Below are 25,679 nucleotides of genomic sequence, written 5' to 3' on the forward strand. Positions count from 1 at the left end.
GAAATATCTTATCAAAATATACACTAAATAAACAATATCTTTTTCTTTAAGAAATGATTGTATAAAGGTTTGGTCGGCGCCTGTTCGCAGGTAAGGTCCGGTCGCCCGAACCAAATATATATTTTTAAGCCCTGCGTTTTGATCCAGAAGGTTGTATTCGACTCTCGTCAAACTTCACAAGAGTCAAATGCGACGTCTCGGATAAAAACGCAGTATTAAAAACTGTTATATTATATACAATACTGGCTAAATCACTTTAAAATCACATTTTTTATTAACAAATATGATATTAATGACGCACTTTTTTGTTTATAACGTCATTTTAATATCACGCAAAGATGCGCTTATGACTTGTCGTCTGCAGAGTTGAATACGGTCGTGTTGCACTGGAGGGTAATACGGAGTACCGTATTTTGCGATATAGAGTGTGTTTGGATGCTGGGTATATAATCAAAAACGAAACGATTCGGAAATCTTTTAAAATATGTTATTAATATTATGGATTTTATTGTAGCAAATAGCTGCATTTCGTACTTAAATTGCATGTATTAAAAACTCCGAACTCATAGAAAACTGCCATTTTTGTTTTCGATAATTATTTAATATTGACAATTTTCATATTTAACTAGTACAAACATATCAAATTCGATTATCTTTATCATCAGTCACCATCAAACAGCTACTATATATGCATATAATGGGATTTATAAATCTTCTGAAACAATCTTTTTGTTCCGGTTTTTCGTTCAAAGTTCGCACATAAGTGTATAATTCAATCCACGTCAGGAAAGTACATTTTCTTTCTAAACAAAGGTGCGAAACAAACTCTGTGCTTAATTTCATCTATAAAGTATACATTCTGCAATACAAGTGAGTACACAGGCTGCACTTAGGTGAAACACACATTGTGCATTTAAGTGCAGTATACATTCCGCACTTTAGATGAGTACACATTATGTACTTATGTTACATACAGTCCACATTCCGCACATCAGTTGAGTACACATTTAGCTTTTTAGTGTACTTCACATTCCGCTCTTTAGTGTAGATCACATTCCCTTGCCCACACTGTCCAGAACGGTTTAACTTGAAGGATTTCGGGAGAGACAATTGGATTTCTAAAGGCGATTTTACATTTTGGGTTCCTGCCGATGTATCCGAATGCAAATGCACGACAGAGTAATCTGAAATAAAACATTGCACGAATAACTTACTGGAGGTACAGCATTCATGTGCTTTTCTCCTGTTTAATTCGTCGAGGTAAGCATCACCTCATATTGGCTAAGTGCTTCAAAAAGCCTTATTACTCATACAGCAAAAACTACTACTACTGCTACTAATACCTACACCTTTAACTGCTAATGTTGAAGCAATGGCGGCGAGTGCCTCTGTTGCTGCTGCTTCTACTCCTATCATTACTATCACCTCTGCTGCAACTGCTAAAAGCACATCCACTTCTGCTCAACTACTTGGATTCTACTACTACTACTACTGCTGCTGCTGCTACTACTGTTGTTGCTGATACTGCTACTATTGCTGCTGCTTCTACTACTGCTACCACTACTGCTACTACAGATTCATATTGCCGCTATTGCTGTTTTACTGGCAGCGAGTGCCACTTTTGCTTATGCTCATACTTCTACCATCACCACTTCCACTGCTACAACTGCTAGAACCACCTCCACTGTTTTTTCAACTTCTACTTCTCCTATCGCCACTACCACTTCCAGTAATATTTAATATCCTGTGTATTCCCTTTGCCTTCCTAGCTTTCTTAACTCTCCCTCTTCTCTCCAACATTACCTTTCCTACCACTAATCTATCTCTCTTACTTCTCCTACTAATATATCCCTCTTATCTCCCCGCCCACAAATATATCTCTCTCATCTTTTTACCATCAAATCTCATCCAACAAATCTATCTGTCTTATCTCTCCTTCCACTAATCTCTCTCTCTCTCTCTCTCTCTCTCTCTCTCTCTCTCTCTCTCTCTCTCTCTCTCTCTCTCTCTCTCTCTCTCTCTCTCTCTCTCTCTCTCTCTCTTAACTCACTTTCCACTAATCTATATCTCTTTTCTCTTCACCATTACATCTCCTTTGACTAATTCATCTCTCTTACTTCTCATCCCACTAAATTATCCCTCTTATCTCTCCTCAGATTTATCTTTCTCTATTACCTCTCCTTTCATCAATCTGTCACTCTTAGCTTTCCATCGTTATCTCTCCTCCCACTAATCTATCAGTATTATCTCTCCACCGTTATCTCCGTTCCCACTAATCAATCATTGTTACCTCTCCACCGTTATCTCTCCTCCCACTAATCTATCATTGTTACCTCTCCACCGTTATCTCTCCTTCCACTAATCTATCAGTATTACCTCTCCATCGTTATCTCCGCTCCATTTATATATCAGTTTTACTTCTCCACCGTTATCTCCGTTCCCACTAATCTATCATTGTTACCTCTCCACCGTTATCTCTCCTCCCACTAATCTATCATTGTTACCTTTCCACCTTTATCTCTCCTCCCACTAATCTATCAGGATAACCACTCCAGTGTCATCACTTTTCCCACTAATATTTCCCTCTCAGCTCTCTTCCCACTTGCTTATAAGTCTTACCTCTCTTCCTACTTATCTCCCTTATCTCTCCTTCAAAAAATTAATATCTCGTCCTATATTTATAGCTCGCTTACCTCTCATTCCACTATTTTATTCCTCTCATCTCTCCTCGCACTAATCTTTCTTTATGATCTTACCCCCGACTAATCAATCATTAAAACCTCTCCACCATTACTTCTCCTAAGACTTATCCATCTCAATTATCTCTCATGCGACTATTCTTTCACTCTTACTTTTCCACTAGTATCTCTCCTCCCACTAATCTATCAGAATTACCTCTCCTACCACTCAATTACTTCTCTTACCTATCCTTCGATTAATCTAGCTCTCTTATCTCTCCGCCCACTAATCTATCAGAATTACCTCTCCTTCCACTCAATTACTTCTCTTACCTATCCTTCGATTAATCTAGCTCTCTTATCTCTCCTCCCACTCATCTATCATTATTACTTCGCCTCGAGCTAATTTATCTCTCTTCCCATTCATCCTTAGCTCATAGCTTTCCTATCGTTTATCTATCTCTTTTACCTCTCCAATCGTTAATCTATTTCTCATACCGTTCCTTCCATTGATTTACCTCCCCTCCTATTAATCTATCTCTCTTACTTTTCCTCCCACTCATCTATCATTATTACTTCGCCTCCAACTAATTTATGTCTTGTATCCCTTATCCTATTATTCTATCTCTCTTACCTCACCTCTAACTTGTGTTTATCCCTCATCTGTCCTCCAACTTTTCTTGTTATCTTACCTCTCCTCTAAATAATTTCTCCCTCTCTGTCTCATGTTTGGCGCTGTCCGTCAATTGACCCGTAGTCTATTTCTTTCGTTACCTTTTAATCCAGTCTATTTCTTTCGTTACCATTTAAAGCAGTCTATTTCATTCTTTACCTTTTAAACCTGTTACATTTGTTCCTGCATCCGTGGTAACTACCAATGCCATACGTCCTCTTCTGTATGATGTCCTTGTTTTTGTATTCAACAAGTCTCTCCTCACCGACCTCAGGTTGACAAACTGTTGAAGTATTGGCATAAATGAATGTCAAGCAACATTGCAGAAAACATATACACGTTATTGTTCAATTAAACAAATCATGTGAAGTTTTTGATCAGGATTTAATTTCTATGTAGTGTCTTTCTTAATCTAGTGTACACAAGCGGATCTAGAGGGGGTTGTGACCCGCGCACACCACTTCTAAAATTGCTTACTCTATATATCAATATATGAGTTGAAAAGTAATTAAATATGCTCATGATGCACCATTTCCGACTTCAAATTGTGAACAATTGCTTGAGGGAGAAACCCGAAATCCCCATGCAAAAAGTTTATACCATATTCTTTAGGTTCAGAGATAGGGGTGCATGCTTAATGGTTACACCCCTTAGTTATGCCCTCCTCTAACGTCAATTCCTGGAACTGCCCCTAATGTATGAGCTGTTTCTATTAACAAGTGGCTGCTTAAAACCTACATATATCATTATCACGCGTACATACACCATTATATCGTGTATATTACACCATGATCTCGTGTATGTTACACCATGATCTCGTGTATGTTACACCAAGATCTCTTGTATGTTACACCATGATCTCGTGTATGTTACACCATGATCTCGTGTATGTTACACCATGATCTCATGTATGTTACACCATGATCTCGTGTATGTTACACCATGATCTCGTGTATGTTACACCATGATCTCGTGTATGTTACACCATGATCTCGTGTATGTAACACCATGATCTCGTGTACATAAACCATGATCTCGTGTATGTTACACCATGATCTCGTGTATGTTACACCATGATCTCGTGTATGTTACACAAGTACACCATGATCCCGTGTATGTTACACCATGATCTCGTGTATGCTACACCATGATCTCGTGTATGTTACACCATGATATCGGGTATGTTACACCATTATCTCGTGTATGTTACACCATGATCTCTTGTATGTGACACCATGATCTCGTGTATGTTACACCATGATCTCGTGTATGTTACACCATGATCTCATGTATGTTACACCATGATCTCGTGTATGTTACACCATGATCTCGTGTATGTTACACCATGATCTCTTGTATGTTTCACCATGATCTCGTGTACATACACCATTATCTCGTGTTTGTTACACCATGCTCTCGTGATTGTTACACCATGATCTCGTGTATGTTACACCATGATCGCGTGTATGTTACACCATGATCTCGTGTATGTTACACCATGATCTCTTGTATGTTTCACCATGATCTCGTGTATGTTACACCATGATCTCGTGTATGTTACACCATGATCTCGTGTATGTTACACCATGATCTCTTGTATGTTTCACCATGATCTCGTGTACATATACCATTATCTCGTGTTTGTTACACCATGATCTCGTGTTTGTTACATCATGATCTCGTGTTTGTTACACCATGATCTCGTGTATGTTACACCATGATCTCGTGTATGTTACACCATGATCTCGTGTATGTTACACCATGATCTCGTGTATGTTACACCATGCTCTCTTGTATGTTTCACCATGATCTCGTGTACATACACCATTATCTCGTGTTTGTTACACCATGATCTCGTGTTTGTTACACCATGATCTCGTGTATGTTACACCATGATCTCGTGTATGTTACACCATGATCTCTTGTATGTTACACCATGATCTCGTGTTTGTTACACCATGATCCCGTGTATGTTACACCATGATCTCGTGTATGTTACACCATGATCTCGTGTACATACACCATTATCTTGTGTTTGTTACACCATGATCTCGTGTTTGTTACACCATGATCTCGTGTATGTTACACCATTATCTCGTGTATGTTACACCATGATCTCATGTATGTTACACCATTATCTCGTGTACATACACCATTATCTCGTGTATGTTACACCATGATCTCGTGTATGTTACACACACCATGATCTCGTGTATGTTAAACCATGATCTCATGTATGTTACACCATTATCTCGTGTATGTTACACCATGATCTCGTGCATGTTACACCATGATATCGTATACATACACCAAAATAATCCCAACTCAGATAAGTAGATCCAATAATTTAACCATGCTAGAAATTCTTATCTCGCTCCTTAGTGTAAAGAATAATCTCGTGGACATGCATCAATATCTTGCTCCTAAGTGTTAAGAATTATCTTATGAACATGCATCATTATCTCGCTCCTGAATGTTAAGCATTATCGCATGAACAAAAATCATTATCTTTCTCCTGAGTGTAAAGCATGATCTCGAATACATATAGACATCGCATAAAACTGACATGGTACACAATTTCCTTTTCCGCTCCATTGCCCATTCGCCCCACACGTGATGATCGGATCGCCTCGAAACCATAGGTTGTCTTGGCAACGTCGCATTGTGACCTCATCTTTGTAGACGTACTTGTCCAGCACAGGTCTGTACGTCAGAGTTGATGGCAACGTCGGGTGGTCACATTCAACTATATTTAAAAACAGAGTTAGGTGTGCTAAAATTGTTTAACATAGATTTTCTGCAGTTGAAGATTAAAGGTTTTTTTTTTTTATAGGACCGGTAATTTAAAAGGCTGAGCGTTTTGTAATTTTGAATGTTTAACAACCGTGCTGATCCAAATTTGCAAAACGTAGATTTGTTTGTAAGCTTTTGAAATTGAAACGATAGACTGTTTTAGATATGTTTAATATCTGACCGTATTCGAAATAAGAAACTCCAAAAAAAACACGTAACCAGGGGCCGTATTTAATAAGCAACATAGATTGAACATAAATTTAAGATTAGAAACTACGTGTTTTGATTGGCCTGTATATTTCGCTGACCAACAGGCTGAATGGAATCACTGAGGCATGTCTAAGGATAAGAATAAAATCATAACTGAAAACTGGCCTTGAGAAATTATTTATAATCATAAAAATCAATAACCTTGAAAGCAAAACAAAGTCGGACATTTCAATATTCAATAAGTATTAATAGTTTTCTTACCATAAGTACATACAGGCAACTGTCCATTAACTGTTTCCTTAAACTTTCCAAAACTACACGTCAACTGTTGACTGTCCGGGATATGACCTTTGAGGCAGCTCAATGTCACACTGACGTCACTGTTAATGCGGGTGCCGTTCGGTATGACGTCATCATCGGTGTCGGTCACATTTCCGGTTGCTGGATTGTAGATCACGGCACACTTCTCTGATCAAAATATGGAGGTGTAACGTATTTTATTTCTTGGCGCTAACTTTCTTATGAATATAAAACTTCTTCGAATAATTTTATCAATTAATGACCTATTGTAACCCATGTTATACTTATTTACACAGGGGCAGGTTGCGTTGTTTTGACACACCACGCCCCCGCCCGTTTTTTTTCTATCAATTTTTAGTAAGAATATGATGTGGTAACTGTTACTTATGGGCGGGGGCGTGGTGTGTCAAAACAACGCAACTCGCCCCTGTGCATATTTATAGATACAAATATCCATTTGTTATTGGTTCTATTTAAACGAATATAACTATTCAATAACTTTGAATTGCCTTAATCGAAATATTTGCGTTTTCAGTATTAAAAAAACACGTTTTGATATGAAAAGAAAACCATACTTTACGCCTAATACACGTGATGGATTAGACATACTTGTATGATGTAGACTTACTTAATGTTTGTGTATTGGAACTTAATGATTACTATTTCTTATTGGTGGTTTATAAGTGCCATCTCATTATTGAAACTAAATTTATGATAATTTCTTTTGGAAAATTTCATGGTATTTTATTAGGAGATTTCTAAATCAACTGTTGGTATATTTGTATCTGTACTAATCACGTGACATTCACACGCTAAATAGACACACTATCAACTGAGTAACCATTATGCATAATTGGGTAAACGGGTCAACTCAGCTGAAACAGCTACACAATATTCCACACAGCGGAAGTACATATGACGTAATGGTGACGTCATTCCTTTAATCATGAAAAGTGATGTTTTGTCGGCCTCATACTAGCTCTTATTGATAATTCCAGACTTGTTTTCAGGGAGTACTGTATTTGCCAATATTGGAACCATCTGCTGTCTAGTCCCTTTAAATAATGCTATTCTATTATTAGAACTTAATTTATGCTATTTTATTCTGCGAACTTTCTCAACATCTGATAACGGGAACTTAATCAATGCTATTTCACTCTTACCAGGAATACATTTTGGCTCGTACGGCTGCCAGTCGCCTTTCCATCCACACTTAAAGAAATTTCTGTTATCAGTTGGATCCTTTTCGTATTTTTCGAGACATTTGATCAAGTATCCTTCGCTGAATGGTCCGCTTATGGCACTGTAGGGGATCATGGGACACCGGTATATTTCTGAAAAGATATGGTACTTTATAGTGGCAGATCCCCCCAAAAAATATCGTCCAAGCTTACTTTTTATTTCAATTTACTAATTAAGCAGAAAACAGCAATTACCTAGGCAATTTCGGACTAGAAACTGTTGAAACTTTCTTAGGTGACTACTTTACATCCCAAACATTTTTAACAAAATATATTTCGGTTATGTGGGAGGGGCCCAAGTCAAAATGATACACCCCGTAAGTTATGCCCCCTCAAATCGAACGTCAAATTATGGATTCGCCCCTGCATTAGGTAGCTATAACAGTGTTAAAAAATAGCATGTGGCAAAGTCAAGTCATACATAATTTAAAAGGTTTCATCACTTAAATCCACCCAGTTATCATTTTTTTCAGTGTTATTGCCCTTTCAATTTTACAATTTCATCCTTTTGTTCTGCCAACATAACTCATTTTCAAACCTCTTGATAAAAATGAAATTAATCATATAGAACCACACATTTTGTCTATTTTCTATAAATTGAATAAACATTGTTTTAGGAAAATATTTCAAAAATATATTTTTTAAATGGCTATTTCGAATTCTCTGAATTTAAGATATGCTTATATTCTAAAGTTTAATGAGCAGGCAATACGTTTTTAAATGAAAAAAACATTAGTTTTTAATCATTCATCGATTGAATGCTTTATTTTCACAGTGTATAGTTTTATAAAAAGGAGGATTAAATGATCAAAAAAGGACTGCTATTCCTATATAGTATTTGTTTATACTTTGGTGGTGATATTTAAACAGCAAGAACAAAAGCAATTGAATTTGTCTCTACTTCTATCGCGACATGTGTTGTCTTAGATATTTGTATTTGGGCAGTCTCCTTAAAAATCTACTTCTATCGCGACATGTGTTGTCTTAGATATTTGTATTTGGGCAGTCTCCTTAAAAATCTACTTCTATCGCGACATGTGTTGTCTTAGATATTTGTATTTGGGCAGTCTCCTTAAAAATCTACTTCTATTGCGACATGTGTTGTCTTAGATATTATTATTTGGGCAGTCTCCTTAAAAATCTACTTCTATCGCGACATGTGTTGTCTTAGATATTTGTATTTGGGCAGTCTCCTTAAAAATCTACTTCTATCGCGACATGTGTTGTCTTAGATATTTGTATTTGGGCAGTCTCCTTAAAAATCTACTTCTATCGCGACATATGTTGTCTTAGATATTTGTATTTGGGCAGTCTCCTTAAAAATCTACTTCTATCGCGACATGTGTTGTCTTAGATATTTGTATTTGGGCAGTCTCCTTAAAAATCTACTTCTATCGCGACATGTGTTGTCTTAGATATTTGTATTTGGGCAGTCTCCTTAAAAATCTACTTCTATCGCGACATATGTTGTCTTAGATATTTGTATTTGGGCAGTCTCCTTAAAAATCTACTTCTATCGCGACATGTGTTGTCTTAGATATTTGTATATGGGCAGTCTCCTTAAAAATCTACTTCTATCGCGATATGTGTAGCCTTAGATATTACCATTTAAAGTCTATTAGAAAATATAGTTTTATTCCAATACGTCTGGTCTTAAATATTACCATTTGAACAGTTTACTAAAAAATCTAGTTCTATCGCGATATGTGCTGTCTTAGATATTACCATTTGGACAGTTTACTAAAAAAATCTAGTTCTATCGCAATATGTGTTACCTTAGATATTACCGTTTAAAGTATATTAGAAAATATAGTTTTATTCCAATACGTGTGGTCTTAAATATTACCATTTGGACAGTCTACTAAAAAACCTAGTTCTATCGCTGTATGTGTTGTTTTATATATTACCATTTGGACAGTCTACTAACAGACCTAGTTCTATCGCGATATGTGTTGTTTTAGATATTACCATTTGGACAGTCTACTAACAGACCTAGTTCTATCGCTGTATGTGTTGTTTTAGATATTACCATTTGGACAGTTTACTAAAAAATCTAGTTCTATCGTTGTATGTGTTGTTTTAGATATTACCATTTGGACAGTCTACTAACAGACCTAGTTCTATCGCGATATGTGTTGTTTTAGATATTACCATTTGGACAGTCTACTAACAGACCTAGTTCTATCGCGATATGTGTTGTTTTAGATATTACCATTTGGACAGTCTACTAACAGACCTAGTTCTATCGCTGTATGTGTTGTTTTAGATATTACCATTTGGACAGTCTACTAACAGACCTAGTTCTATCGCGATATGTGTTGTTTTAGATATTACCATTTGGACAGTCTACTAACATACCTAGTTCTATCGCGATATGTGTTGTTTTAGATATTACCATTTGGACAGTCTACTAACAGACCTAGTTCTATCGCTGTATGTGTTGTTTTAGATATTACCATTTGGACAGTCTACTAACAGACCTAGTTCTATCGCGATATGTGTTGTTTTAGATATTACCATTTGGACAGTCTACTAACAGACCTAGTTCTATCGCGATATGTGTTGTTTTAGATATTACCATTTGGACAGTCTACTAACAGACCTAGTTCTATCGCGATATGTGTTGTTTTAGATATTACCATTTGGACAGTCTACTAACATACCTAGTTCTATCACGATATGTGTTGTTTAAGATGTTACCATTTGGACAGTCTACTAACAGACCTAGTTCTATCGCTGTATGTGTTGTTTTAGATATTACCATTTGGACAGTCTACTAACATACCTAGTTCTATCACGATATGTGTTGTTTAAGATGTTACCATTTGGACAGTCTACTAACAGACCTAGTTCTATCGCGATATGTGTTGTTTTAGATATTACCATTTGGACAGTCTACTAACAGACCTAGTTCTATCGCGATATGTGTTGTTTTAGATATTACCATTTGGACAGTCTACTAACAGACCTAGTTCTATCGCTGTATGTGTTGTTTTAGATATTACCATTTGGACAGTCTACTAACAGACCTAGTTCTATCGCGATATGTGTTGTTTTAGATATTACCATTTGGACAGTTTACTAACAGACCTAGTTCTATCGCTGTATGTGTTGTTTTAGATATTACCATTTGGACAGTCTACTAACAAACCTAGTTCTATCGCGATATGTGTTGTTTTAGATATTACCATTTGGACAGTCTACTAACAGACCTAGTTCTATCGCTGTATGTGTTGTTTTAGATATTACCATTTGGACAGTCTACTAACAGACCTAGTTCTATCGCGATATGTGTTGTTTTAGATATTACCATTTGGACAGTCTACTAACAGACCTAGTTCTATCGCGATATGTGTTGTTTTAGATATTACCATTTGGAAAGTTTACTAACAAACCTAGTTCTATCGCTGTATGTGTTGTTTTAGATATTACCATTTGGACAGTCTACTAACAGACCTAGTTCTATCGCGATATATGTTGTTTTAGATATTACCATTTGGACAGTTTACTAACAAACCTAGTTCTATCGCTGTATGTGTTGTTTTAGATATTACCATTTGGACAGTCTACTAACAGACCTAGTTCTATCGCTGTATGTGTTGTTTTAGATATTACCATTTGGACAGTCTACTAACAGACCTAGTTCTATCGCTGTATATGTTGTTTTAGATATTACCATTTGGACAGTCTACTAACAGACCTAGTTCTATCGCGATATGTGTTGTTTTAGATATTACCATTTGGACAGTCTACTAAAAAACCTAGTTCTATCGCGATATGTGTTGTTTTAGATATTACCATTTGGACAGTTTACTAACAGACCTAGTTCTATCGCTGTATGTGTTGTTTTAGATATTACCATTTGGACAGTCTACTAAAAAACCTAGTTCTATCGCGATATGTGTTGTTTTAGATATTACCATTTGGACAGTTTACTAATAAACCTAGTTCTATCGCTGTATATGTTGTTTTAGATATTACCATTTGGACAGTCTACTAACAGACCTAGTTCTATCGCTGTATGTGTTGTTTTAGATATTACCATTTGGACAGTTTCCTAAAAAAACTAGTTCTAACGCTGTATGTGTTGTTTTAGATATTACCATTTGGACAGTCTACTAACAGACCTAGTTCTATCGCTGTATGTGTTGTTTTAGATATTACCATTTGGACAGTTTCCTAAAAAAACTAGTTCTAACGCTGTATGTGTTGTTTTAGATATTACCATTTGGACAGTTTACTAATAAACCTAGTTCTATCGCTGTATGTGTTGTTTTAGATATTACCATTTGGACAGTTTACTAAAAAACCTAGTTCTATCGCTGTATGTGTTGTTTTAGATGTTACCATTTGGACAGTCTAATAACAGGCCTAGTTCTATCGCTGTATGTGTTGTTTAAGATATTACCATTTGGACAGTCTAATAACAGGCCTAGTTCTATCGCTGTATGTGTTGTTTTAGATATTACCATTTGGACAGTTTACTAATAAACCTAGTTCTATCGCGATATGTGTTGTTTTAGATATTACCATTTGGACAGTTTACTGAAAAACCTAGTTCTATCGCTGTATGTGTTGTTTAAGATATTACCATTTGGACAGTTTACTGAAAAACCTAGTTCTATCGCGATATGTGTTGTTTAAGATATTACCATTTGGACAGTTTACTAATAAACCTAGTTCTATCGCTGTATGTGTTGTTTAAGATATTACCATTTGGACAGTTTACTGAAAAACCTAGTTCTATCGCGATATGTGTTGTTTTAGATATTACCATTTGGACAGTTTACTAACAGACCTAGTTCTATCGCTGTATGTGTTGTTTTAGATATTACCATTTGGACAGTCTACTAATAGACCTAGTTCTATCGCTGTATGTGTTGTTTTAGATATTACCATTTGGACAGTTTACTAATAAACCTAGTTCTAACGCTGTATATGTTGTTTTAGATATTACCATTTGGACAGTCTACTAATAGACCTAGTTCTATCGCTGTATGTGTTGTTTTAGATATTACCATTTGGACAGTTTACTAATAAACCTAGTTCTATCGCTGTATATGTTGTTTTAGATATTACCATTTGGACAGTCTACTAATAGACCTAGTTCTATCGCTGTATGTGTTGTTTTAGATATTACCATTTGGACAGTTTACTAATAAACCTAGTTCTAACGCTGTATGTGTTGTTTTAGATATTACCATTTGGACAGTTCTATCGCTGTATGTGTTGTTTTAGATATTACCATTTGGACAGTTTACTAAAAAAACCTAGTTCTATCGCTGTATATGTTGTTTTAGATATTACCATTTGGACAGTTTACTAACAAACCTAGTTCTATCGCTGTATGTGTTGTTTTAGATATTACCATTTGGACAGTTCTATCGCTGTATGTGTTGATTTAGATATTACCATTTGGACAGTTTACTAAAAAAACCTAGTTCTATCGCTGTATATGTTGTTTTAGATATTACCATTTGGACAGTTTACTAACAAACCTAGTTCTATCGCTGTATATGTTGTTTTAGATATTACCATTTGGACAGTCTAATAACAGGCCTAGTTCTATCGCGATATGTGTTGTTTTAGATATTACCATTTGGACAGTTTACTTACAGACCTAGTTCTATCGCGATATGTGTTGTTTTAGATATTACCATTTGGACAGTTTACTAACAAACCTAGTTCTATCGCTGTATGTGTTGTTTTAGATATTACCATTTGGACAGTCTAATAACAGGCCTAGTTCTATCGCGATATGTGTTGTTTTAGATATTACCATTTGGACAGTTTACTAACAGACCTAGTTATATCGCGATATGTGTTGTTTTAGATATTACCATTTGGACAGTCTACTAACAGACCTAGTTCTATCGCTGTATGTGTTGTTTTAGATATTACCATTTGGACAGTTTACTAACAGACCTAGTTCTATCGCGATATGTGTTGTTTTAGATATTACCATTTGGACAGTTTACTAACAAACCTAGTTCTATCGCTGTATGTGTTGTTTTAGATATTACCATTTGGACAGTCTACTAACAGACCTAGTTCTATCGCTGTATGTGTTGTTTTAGATATTACCATTTGGACAGTTTACTAACAGACCTAGTTCTATCGCGATATGTGTTGTTTTAGATATTACCATTTGGACAGTCTAATAACAGGCCTAGTTCTATCGCGATATGTGTTGTTTTAGATATTACCATTTGGACAGTTCTATCGCTGTATGTGTTGTTTTAGATATTACCATTTGGACAGTTTACTAACAAACCTAGTTCTATCGCTGTATGTGTTGTTTTAGATATTACCATTTGGACAGTTTACTAACAAACCTAGTTCTATCGCTGTATGTGTTGTTTTAGATATTACCATTTGGACAGTCTACTAACAGACCTAGTTCTATCGCTGTATGTGTTGTTTTAGATATTACCATTTGGACAGTTTACTAACAAACCTAGTTCTAACGCTGTATGTGTTGTTTTAGATATTACCATTTGGACAGTCTACTAACAGACCTAGTTCTATCGCTGTATGTGTTGTTTTAGATATTACCATTTGGACAGTCTACTAACAAACCTAGTTCTATCGCGATATGTGTTGTTTTAGATATTACCATTTGGACAGTTTACTAACAGACCTAGTTCTAACGCTGTATGTGTTGTTTTAGATATTACCATTTGGACAGTTCTATCGCTGTATGTGTTGTTTTAGATATTACCATTTGGACAGTTTACTAACAGACCTAGTTCTATCGCGATATGTGTTGTTTTAGATATTACCATTTGGACAGTCTACTAACAGACCTAGTTCTATCGCTGTATATGTTGTTTTAGATATTACCATTTGGACAGTTTACTAACAAACCTAGTTCTATCGCGATATGTGTTGTTTTAGATATTACCATTTGGACAGTTTACTAACAGACCTAGTTCTAACGCTGTATGTGTTGTTTTAGATATTACCATTTGGACAGTTCTATCGCTGTATGTGTTGTTTTAGATATTACCATTTGGACAGTTTACTAACAGACCTAGTTCTATCGCGATATGTGTTGTTTTAGATATTACCATTTGGACAGTCTACTAACAGACCTAGTTCTATCGCTGTATATGTTGTTTTAGATATTACCATTTGGACAGTTTACTAACAAACCTAGTTCTATCGCGATATGTGTTGTTTTAGATATTACCATTTGGACAGTCTACTAACAGACCTAGTTCTATCGCTGTATATGTGTCTTAGATATTACCATTAGGACAGTTTACTAACAAACCTAGTTCTATCGCGATATGTGTTGTTTTAGATATTACCATTTGGACAGTTTACTAACAGACCTAGTTCTAACGCTGTATGTGTTGTTTTAGATATTACCATTTGGACAGTTTACTAACAAACCTAGTTCTATCGCGATATGTGTTGTTTTAGATATTACCATTAGGACAGTTTACTAACAAACCTAGTTCTATCGCGATATGTGTTGTTTTAGATATTACCATTTGGACAGTTTACTAACAGACCTAGTTCTATCGCTGTATGTGTTGTTTTAGATATTACCATTTGGACAGTTTACTAACAAACCTAGTTCTATCGCGATATGTGTTGTTTTAGATATTACCATTAGGACAGTTTACTAACAAACCTAGTTCTATCGCGATATGTGTTGTTTTAGATATTACCATTTGGACAGTCTACTAACAGACCTAGTTCTATCGCGATATGTGTTGTTTAAGATGTTACCATTTGGACAGTCTACTAACAGACCTAGTTCTATCGCGATATGTGTTGTTTTAGATATTACCATTTGGACAGTTTACTAACAAACCTAGTTCTATCGCTGTATGTGTTGTTTTAGATATTACCATTTGGACAGTCTACTAACAGACCTAGTTCTATCGCTGTATGTGTTGTTTTAGATATTACCATTTGGACAGTCTACTAACATACCTAGTTCTATCGCTATATGTGTTGTTTTAGATATTACCATTTGGACAGTTTACTAACAAACCTAGTTCTATCGCTGTATGTGTTGTTTTAGATATTACCATTTGGACAGTTTACTAACAGACCTAGTTCTATCGCGATATGTGTTGTTTTAGATATTACCATTTGGACAGTCTACTAACAGACCTAGTTCTAACGCTGTATGTGTTGTTTTAGATATTACCATTTGGACAGTTTACTAATAAACCTAGTTCTAACGCTGTATGTGTTGATTTAGATATTACCATTTGGACAGTTGACTAAAAAAACCTAGTTCTATCGCTGTATATGTTGTTTTAGATATTACCATTTGGACAGTTTACTAACAAACCTAGTTCTATCGCTGTATGTGTTGTTTTAGATATTACCATTTGGACAGTCTACTAACAGACCTAGTTCTATCGCGATATGTGTTGTTTTAGATATTACCATTTGGACAGTCTACTAACAAACCTAGTTCTATCGCGATATGTGTTGTTTTAGATATTACCATTTGGACAGTCTACTAACAGACCTAGTTCTATCGCGATATGTGTTGTTTTAGATATTACCATTTGGACAGTCTACTAACAGACCTAGTTCTATCGCGATATGTGTTGTTTTAGATATTACCATTTGGACAGGCTACTAACAGACCTAGTTCTATCGCGATATGTGTTGTTTTAGATATTACCATTTGGACAGTTTACTAACAAACCTAGTTCTATCGCTGTATGTGTTGTTTTAGATATTACCATTTGGACAGTCTACTAACAGACCTAGTTCTATCGCTGTATGTGTTGTTTTAGATATTACCATTTGGACAGTTTACTTACAGACCTAGTTCTATCGCGATATGTGTTGTTTTAGATATTACCATTTGGACAGTCTACTAACAAACCTAGTTCTATCGCTGTATATGTTGTTTTAGATATTACCATTTGGACAGTTTACTAACAGACCTAGTTCTATCGCTGTATGTGTTGTTTTAGATATTACCATTTGGACAGTTTACTAATAGACCTAGTTCTATCGCTGTATGTGTTGTTTTAGATATTACCATTTGGACAGTCTACTAACAAACCTAGTTCTAACGCTGTATGTGTTGTTTTAGATATTACCATTTGGACAGTTTACTAACAAACCTAGTTCTATCGCGATATGTGTTGTTTTAGATATTACCATTTGGACAGTTTACTAATAGACCTAGTTCTATCGCTGTATGTGTTGTTTTAGATATTACCATTTGGACAGTCTACTAACAAACCTAGTTCTAACACTGTATGTGTTGTTTTAGATATTACCATTTGGACAGTTTACTTACAGACCTAGTTCTATCGCGATATGTGTTGTTTTAGATATTACCATTTGGACAGTTTACTAACAAACCTAGTTCTATCGCTGTATGTGTTGTTTTAGATATTACCATTTGGACAGTCTACTAACAGACCTAGTTCTATCGCGATATGTGTTGTTTTAGATATTACCATTTGGACAGTTTACTTACAGACCTAGTTCTATCGCGATATGTGTTGTTTTAGATATTACCATTTGGACAGTTTACTAACAAACCTAGTTCTATCGCTGTATGTGTTGTTTTAGATATTACCATTTGGACAGTCTACTAACAAACCTAGTTCTATCGCTGTATATGTTGTTTTAGATATTACCATTTGGACAGTCTAATAACAGGCCTAGTTCTATCGCGATATGTGTTGTTTTAGATATTACCATTTGGACAGTTTACTAACAAACCTAGTTCTATCGCGATATGTGCTGTTTTAGATATTACCATTTGGACAGTTCTATCGCTGTATGTGTTGATTTAGATATTACCATTTGGACAGTTTACTAAAAAAACCTAGTTCTATCGCTGTATATGTTGTTTTAGATATTACCATTTGGACAGTTTACTAAAAAACCTAGTTCTATCGCTGTATGTGTTGTTTTAGATATTACCATTTGGACAGTCTACTAACAGACCTAGTTCTATCGCTGTATGTGTTGTTTTAGATATTACCATTTGGACAGTTTACTTACAGACCTAGTTCTATCGCGATATGTGTTGTTTTAGATATTACCATTTGGACAGTTTACTAACAAACCTAGTTCTATCGCTGTATATGTTGTTTTAGATATTACCATTTGGACAGTCTACTAACAGACCTAGTTCTATCGCGATATGTGTTGTTTTAGATATTACCATTTGGACAGTTCTATCGCTGTATGTGTTGATTTAGATATTACCATTTGGACAGTTCTATCGCTGTATGTGTTGATTTAGATATTACCATTTGGACAGTTCTATCGCTGTATATGTTGATTTAGATATTACCATTTGGACAGTCTACTAACAGACCTAGTTCTATCGCTGTATGTGTTGTTTTAGATATTACCATTTGGACAGTTCTATCGCTGTATGTGTTGATTTAGATATTACCATTTGGACAGTTTACTAAAAAAACCTAGTTCTATCGCGATATGTGTTGTTTTAGATATTACCATTTGGACAGTTTACTTACAGACCTAGTTCTATCGCGATATGTGTTGTTTTAGATATTACCATTTGGACAGTTTACTAACAGACCTAGTTCTATCGCTGTATGTATTGTTTTAGATATTACCATTTGGACAGTTTACTAACAAACCTAGTTCTAACGCTGTATGTGTTGTTTTAGATATTACCATTTGGACAGTTTACTATAAAAACCTAGTTCTATCGCGATATGTGTTGTTTTAGATATTACCATTTGGAAAGTTTACTAATAAACCTAGTTCTATCGCGATATGTGTTGTTTAAGATATTACCATTTGGACAGTCTACTAACAGACCTAGTTCTATCGCGATATGTGTTGTTTTAGATATTACCATTAGGACAATTTACTAAAAAACCTAGTTCTATCGCTGTATGTGTTGTTTTAGATATTACCATTTGGACAGTTTACTAACAGACCTAGTTCTATCGCTGTATGTGTTGTTTTAGATATTACCATTTGGACAGTCTACTAAAAAACCTAGTTCTATCGCTGTATGTGTTGTTTTAGATATTACCATTTGGACAGTCTACTAAAAAACCTAGTTCTATCGCTGTATGTGTTGTTTTAGATATTACCATTTGGACAGTTTACTAACAGACCTAGTTCTATCGCTGTATGTGTTGTTTTAGATATTACCATTTGGACAGTCTACTAATAGACCTAGTTCTATCGCTGTATGTGTTGTTTTAGATATTACCATTTGGACAGTTTACTAACAAACCTAGTTCTATCGCTGTATGTGTTGTTTTAGATATTACCATTTGGACAGTCTACTAACAGACCTAGTTCTATCGCTGTATGTGTTGTTTTAGATATTACCATTTGGACAGTCTACTAACAGACCTAGTTCTATCGCTGTATGTGTTGTTTTAGATATTACCATTTGGACAGTTTACTAAAAAACCTAGTTCTAACGCTGTATGTGTTGTTTTAGATATTACCATTTGGACAGTCTACTAAAAAACCTAGTTCTAACGCTGTATGTGTTGTTTTAGATATTACCATTTGGACAGTTTACTAAAAAACCTAGTTCTATCGCTGTATGTGTTGTTTTAGATATTACCATTTGGACAGTTTACTAATAAACCTAGTTCTAACGCTGTATGTGTTGTTTTAGATATTACCATTTGGACAGTCTACTAACAGACCTAGTTCTATCGCGATATGTGTTGTTTTAGATATTACCATTTGGACAGTTTACTAACAGACCTAGTTCTATCGCGATATGTGTTGTTTTAGATATTACCATTTGGACAGTCTACTAACAGACCTAGTTCTATCGCTGTATGTGTTGTTTTAGATATTACCATTTGGACAGTCTACTAACAGACCTAGTTCTATCGCTGTATGTGTTGTTTTAGATATTACCATTTGGACAGTTTACTAAAAAACCTAGTTCTAACGCTGTATGTGTTGTTTTAGATATTACCATTTGGACAGTCTACTAAAAAACCTAGTTCTAACGCTGTATGTGTTGTTTTAGATATTACCATTTGGACAGTTTACTAAAAAACCTAGTTCTATCGCTGTATGTGTTGTTTTAGATATTACCATTTGGACAGTCTACTAACAGACCTAGTTCTATCGCGATATGTGTTGTTTTAGATATTACCATTTGGACAGTTTACTGAAAAACCTAGTTCTAACGCTGTATGTGTTGTTTTAGATATTACCATTTGGACAGTCTACTAACAGACCTAGTTCTATCGCGATATGTGTTGTTTTAGATATTACCATTTGGACAGTTTACTAACAAACCTAGTTCTATCGCTGTATGTGTTGTTTTAGATATTACCATTTGGACAGTCTACTAACAGACCTAGTTCTATCGCGATATGTGTTGTTTTAGATATTACCATTTGGACAGTTTACTAACAGACCTAGTTCTATCGCGATATGTGTTGTTTTAGATATTACCATTTGGACAGTCTACTAACAGACCTAGTTCTATCGCGATATGTGTTGTTTTAGATATTACCATTTGGACAGTCTACTAACAGACCTAGTTCTATCGCTGTATGTGTTGTTTTAGATATTACCATTTGGACAGTCTACTAACAGACCTAGTTCTATCGCGATATGTGTTGTTTTAGATATTACCATTTGGACAGTCTACTAACATACCTAGTTCTATCGCTGTATATGTTGTTTTAGATATTACCATTTGGACAGTCTACTAACAGACCTAGTTCTATCGCTGTATGTGTTGTTTTAGATATTACCATTTGGACAGTTTACTAAAAAAACCTAGTTCTATCGCTGTATGTGTTGTTTTAGATATTACCATTTGGACAGTCTACTAACAGACCTAGTTCTATCGCGATATGTGTTGTTTTAGATATTACCATTTGGACAGTCTACTAACAGACCTAGTTCTATCGCGATATGTGTTGTTTTAGATATTACCATTTGGACAGTCTACTAACAGACCTAGTTCTATCGCGATATGTGTTGTTTTAGATATTACCATTTGGACAGTCTACTAAAAAACCTAGTTCTATCGCGATATGTGTTGTTTTAGATATTACCATTTGGACAGTTTACTAACAAACCTAGTTCTATCGCGATATGTGTTGTTTTAGATATTACCATTTGGACAGTCTACTAACAGACCTAGTTCTATCGCGATATGTGTTGTTTTAGATATTACCATTTGGACAGTCTACTAACAAACCTAGTTCTATCGCTGTATGTGTTGTTTTAGATATTACCATTTGGACAGTTTACTAACAAACCTAGTTCTATCGCTGTATGTGTTGTTTTAGATATTACCATTTGGACAGTCTACTAACATACCTAGTTCTATCGCTGTATGTGTTGTTTTAGATATTACCATTTGGACAGTCTACTAACAAACCTAGTTCTATCGCTGTATGTGTTGTTTTAGATATTACCATTTGGACAGTCTACTAACAGACCTAGTTCTATCGCGATATGTGTTGTTTTAGATATTACCATTTGGACAGTCTACTAACATACCTAGTTCTATCGCTGTATGTGTTGTTTTAGATATTACCATTTGGACAGTCTACTAACATACCTAGTTCTATCGCTGTATGTGTTGTTTTAGATATTACCATTTGGACAGTCTACTAACAGACCTAGTTCTATCGCGATATGTGTTGTTTTAGATATTACCATTTGGACAGTCTACTAACAAACCTAGTTCTATCGCGATATGTGTTGTTTTAGATATTACCATTTGGACAGTCTACTAACAGACCTAGTTCTATCGCGATATGTGTTGTTTTAGATATTACCATTTGGACAGTCTACTAACAGACCTAGTTCTATCGCGATATGTGTTGTTTTAGATATTACCATTTGGACAGTCTACTAACAAACCTAGTTCTATCGCTGTATGTGTTGTTTTAGATATTACCATTTGGACAGTTTACTAACAGACCTAGTTCTAACGCTGTATGTGTTGTTTTAGATATTACCATTTGGACAGTTTACTAACATACCTAGTTCTATCGCGATATGTGTTGTTTTAGATATTACCATTTGGACAGTCTACTAACAGACCTAGTTCTATCGCTGTATGTGTTGTTTTAGATATTACCATTTGGACAGTTTACTAACAAACCTAGTTCTATCGCGATATGTGTTGTTTTAGATATTACCATTTGGTCAGTCTACTAACAGACCTAGTTCTATCGCTGTATGTGTTGTTTTAGATATTACCATTTGGACAGTCTACTAACAGACCTAGTTCTATCGCTGTATGTGTTGTTTTAGATATTACCATTTGGACAGTCTACTAACAAACCTAGTTCTATCGCGATATGTGTTGTTTTAGATATTACCATTTGGACAGTCTACTAACAGACCTAGTTCTATCGCTGTATGTGTTGTTTTAGATATTACCATTTGGACAGTCTACTAACATACCTAGTTCTATCGCTGTATGTGTTGTTTTAGATATTACCATTTGGACAGTCTACTAACAGACCTAGTTCTATCGCTGTATGTGTTGTTTTAGATATTACCATTTGGACAGTTTACTAACAAACCTAGTTCTATCGCGATATGTGTTGTTTTAGATATTACCATTTGGACAGTCTACTAACAGACCTAGTTCTATCGCTGTATGTGTTGTTTTAGATATTACCATTTGGACAGTCTACTAACAGACCTAGTTCTATCGCTGTATGTGTTGTTTTAGATATTACCATTTGGACAGTCTACTAACAAACCTAGTTCTATCGCGATATGTGTTGTTTTAGATATTACCATTTGGACAGTCTACTAACAGACCTAGTTCTATCGCTGTATGTGTTGTTTTAGATATTACCATTTGGACAGTCTACTAACAGACCTAGTTCTATCGCTGTATGTGTTGTTTTAGATATTACCATTTGGACAGTTTACTAAAAAACCTAGTTCTAACGCTGTATGTGTTGTTTTAGATATTACCATTTGGACAGTCTACTAAAAAACCTAGTTCTAACGCTGTATGTGTTGTTTTAGATATTACCATTTGGACAGTTTACTAAAAAACCTAGTTCTATCGCGATATGTGTTGTTTTAGATATTACCATTTGGACAGTTTACTAAAAAACCTAGTTCTATCGCGATATGTGTTGTTTTAGATATTACCATTTGGACAGTTTACTAACAAACCTAGTTCTATCGCGATATGTGTTGTTTTAGATATTACCATTTGGACAGTCTACTAACAGACCTAGTTCTATCGCGATATGTGTTGTTTTAGATATTACCATTTGGACAGTCTAATAACAGGCCTAGTTCTATCGCGATATGTGTTGTTTAAGATATTACCATTTGGACAGTTTACTAACAGACCTAGTTCTATCGAGATATGTGTTGTTTAAGATATTACCATTTGGACAGTCTACTAAAAAACCTAGTTCTAACGCTGTATGTGTTGTTTTAGATATTACCATTTGGACAGTTTACTAACAAACCTAGTTCTATCGCGATATGTGTTGTTTTAGATATTACCATTTGGACAGTCTACTAACAGACCTAGTTCTATCGCGATATGTGTTGTTTTAGATATTACCATTTGGACAGTCTACTAAAAAACCTAGTTCTAACGCTGTATGTGTTGTTTTAGATATTACCATTTGGACAGTCTACTAACAGACCTAGTTCTATCGCGATATGTGTTGTTTTAGATATTACCATTTGGACAGTCTACTAAAAAACCTAGTTCTAACGCTGTATGTGTTGTTTTAGATATTACCATTTGGACAGTCTACTAACAGACCTAGTTCTATCGCTGTATGTGTTGTTTTAGATATTACCATTTGGACAGTCTACTAACAGACCTAGTTCTATCGCTGTATGTGTTGTTTTAGATATTACCATTTGTACAGTCTACTAACAGACCTAGTTCTATCGCTGTATGTGTTGTTTTAGATATTACCATTTGGACAGTTTACTAACAAACCTAGTTCTATCGCGATATGTGTTGTTTTAGATATTACCATTTGGACAGTCTACTAACAAACCTAGTTCTATCGCGATATGTGTTGTTTTAGATATTACCATTTGGACAGTCTACTAACAGACCTAGTTCTATCGCTGTATATGTTGTTTTAGATATTACCATTTGGACAGTCTACTAACAGACCTAGTTCTATCGCTGTATATGTTGTTTTAGATATTACCATTTGGACAGTCTACTAACAGACCTAGTTCTATCGCTGTATGTGTTGTTTTAGATATTACCATTTGGACAGTCTACTAACAGACCTAGTTCTATCGCTGTATATGTTGTTTTAGATATTACCATTTGGACAGTCTACTAACAGACCTAGTTCTATCGCTGTATGTGTTGTTTTAGATATTACCATTTGGACAGTCTACTAACAGACCTAGTTCTATCGCTGTATGTGTTGTTTTAGATATTACCATTTGGACAGTTTACTAAAAAACCTAGTTCTAACGCTGTATGTGTTGTTTTAGATATTACCATTTGGACAGTCTACTAAAAAACCTAGTTCTAACGCTGTATGTGTTGTTTTAGATATTACCATTTGGACAGTTTACTAAAAAACCTAGTTCTATCGCTGTATGTGTTGTTTTAGATATTACCATTTGGACAGTCTACTAACAGACCTAGTTCTATCGCGATATGTGTTGTTTTAGATATTACCATTTGGACAGTCTACTAACAGACCTAGTTCTATCGCTGTATGTGTTGTTTTAGATATTACCATTTGGACAGTCTACTAACAGACCTAGTTCTATCGCGATATGTGTTGTTTTAGATATTACCATTTGGACAGTCTACTAACAGACCTAGTTCTATCGCTGTATGTGTTGTTTTAGATATTACCATTTGGACAGTCTACTAACAGACCTAGTTCTATCGCTGTATGTGTTGTTTTAGATATTACCATTTGGACAGTCTAATAACAGGCCTAGTTCTATCGCGATATGTGTTGTTTAAGATATTACCATTTGGACAGTTTACTAACAAATCTAGTTCTATCGCTGTATGTGTTGTTTTAGATATTACCATTTGGACAGTCTACTAACAGACCTAGTTCTATCGCTGTATGTGTTGTTTTAGATATTACCATTTGGACAGTCTACTAAAAAACCTAGTTCTATCGCTGTATGTGTTGTTTTAGATATTACTATTTGGACAGTCTACTAACAGACCTAGTTCTATCACGATATGTGTTGTTTTAAATATTACCATTTGGACAGTTTACTAAAAAACCTAGTTCTATCGCTGTATGTGTTGTTTTAGATATTACCATTTGGACAGTTTACTAAAAAACCTAGTTCTATCGCGATATGTGTTGTTTTAGATATTACCATTTGGACAGTCTACTAACAGACCTAGTTCTATCGCTGTATGTGTTGTTTTAGATATTACCATTTGGACAGTCTACTAATAGACCTAGTTCTATCGCGATATGTGTTGTTTTAGATATTACCATTTGGACAGTTTACTAAAAAACCTAGTTCTATCGCTGTATGTGTTGTTTTAGATATTACCATTTGGACAGTCTACTAATAGACCTAGTTCTATCGCGATATGTGTTGTTTTAGATATTACCATTTGGACAGTTTACTAAAAAACCTATTTCTGTCGCTGTATGTGTTGTTTTAGATATTACCATTTGGACAGTTTACTGAAAAACCTAGTTCTATCGCTGTATGTGTTGTTTTAGATATTACCATTTAGACAGTTTACTGAAAAACCTAGTTCTATCGCTGTATGTGTTGTTTTAAATATTACCATTTGGACAGTTTACTAAAAAACCTAGTTCTATCGCTGTATGTGTTGTTTTAGATATT

The 25,679-nt window shown here is 35.0% G+C and overlaps 1 protein-coding gene across 1 annotated transcript in view; it reads right to left on the reverse strand.

Moving 5' to 3' along the window:
• Positions 1–471: 471 nt before the first annotated feature.
• The window catches only part of LOC128236010 (uncharacterized), a 56,277-nt gene continuing 31,069 nt past the window's right edge, over positions 472–25,679 (reverse strand). Inside the window, exons 16-20 of the mRNA XM_052950794.1 lie at positions 7,818–7,988; positions 6,616–6,822; positions 5,918–6,097; positions 3,511–3,634; positions 472–1,184 (exon numbers count right to left, since the gene is read on the reverse strand). Of these exons, the coding sequence (XP_052806754.1) occupies positions 1,040–1,184; positions 3,511–3,634; positions 5,918–6,097; positions 6,616–6,822; positions 7,818–7,988 (827 nt within the window). The 3' untranslated portion in view covers positions 472–1,039. The remainder of the gene's footprint in view (positions 1,185–3,510; positions 3,635–5,917; positions 6,098–6,615; positions 6,823–7,817; positions 7,989–25,679) is intronic.

The sequence above is a fragment of the Mya arenaria genome, chromosome 5 (genome assembly GCF_026914265.1).
Source record: "Mya arenaria isolate MELC-2E11 chromosome 5, ASM2691426v1".
NCBI lineage: Eukaryota > Metazoa > Mollusca > Bivalvia > Myida > Myidae > Mya > Mya arenaria.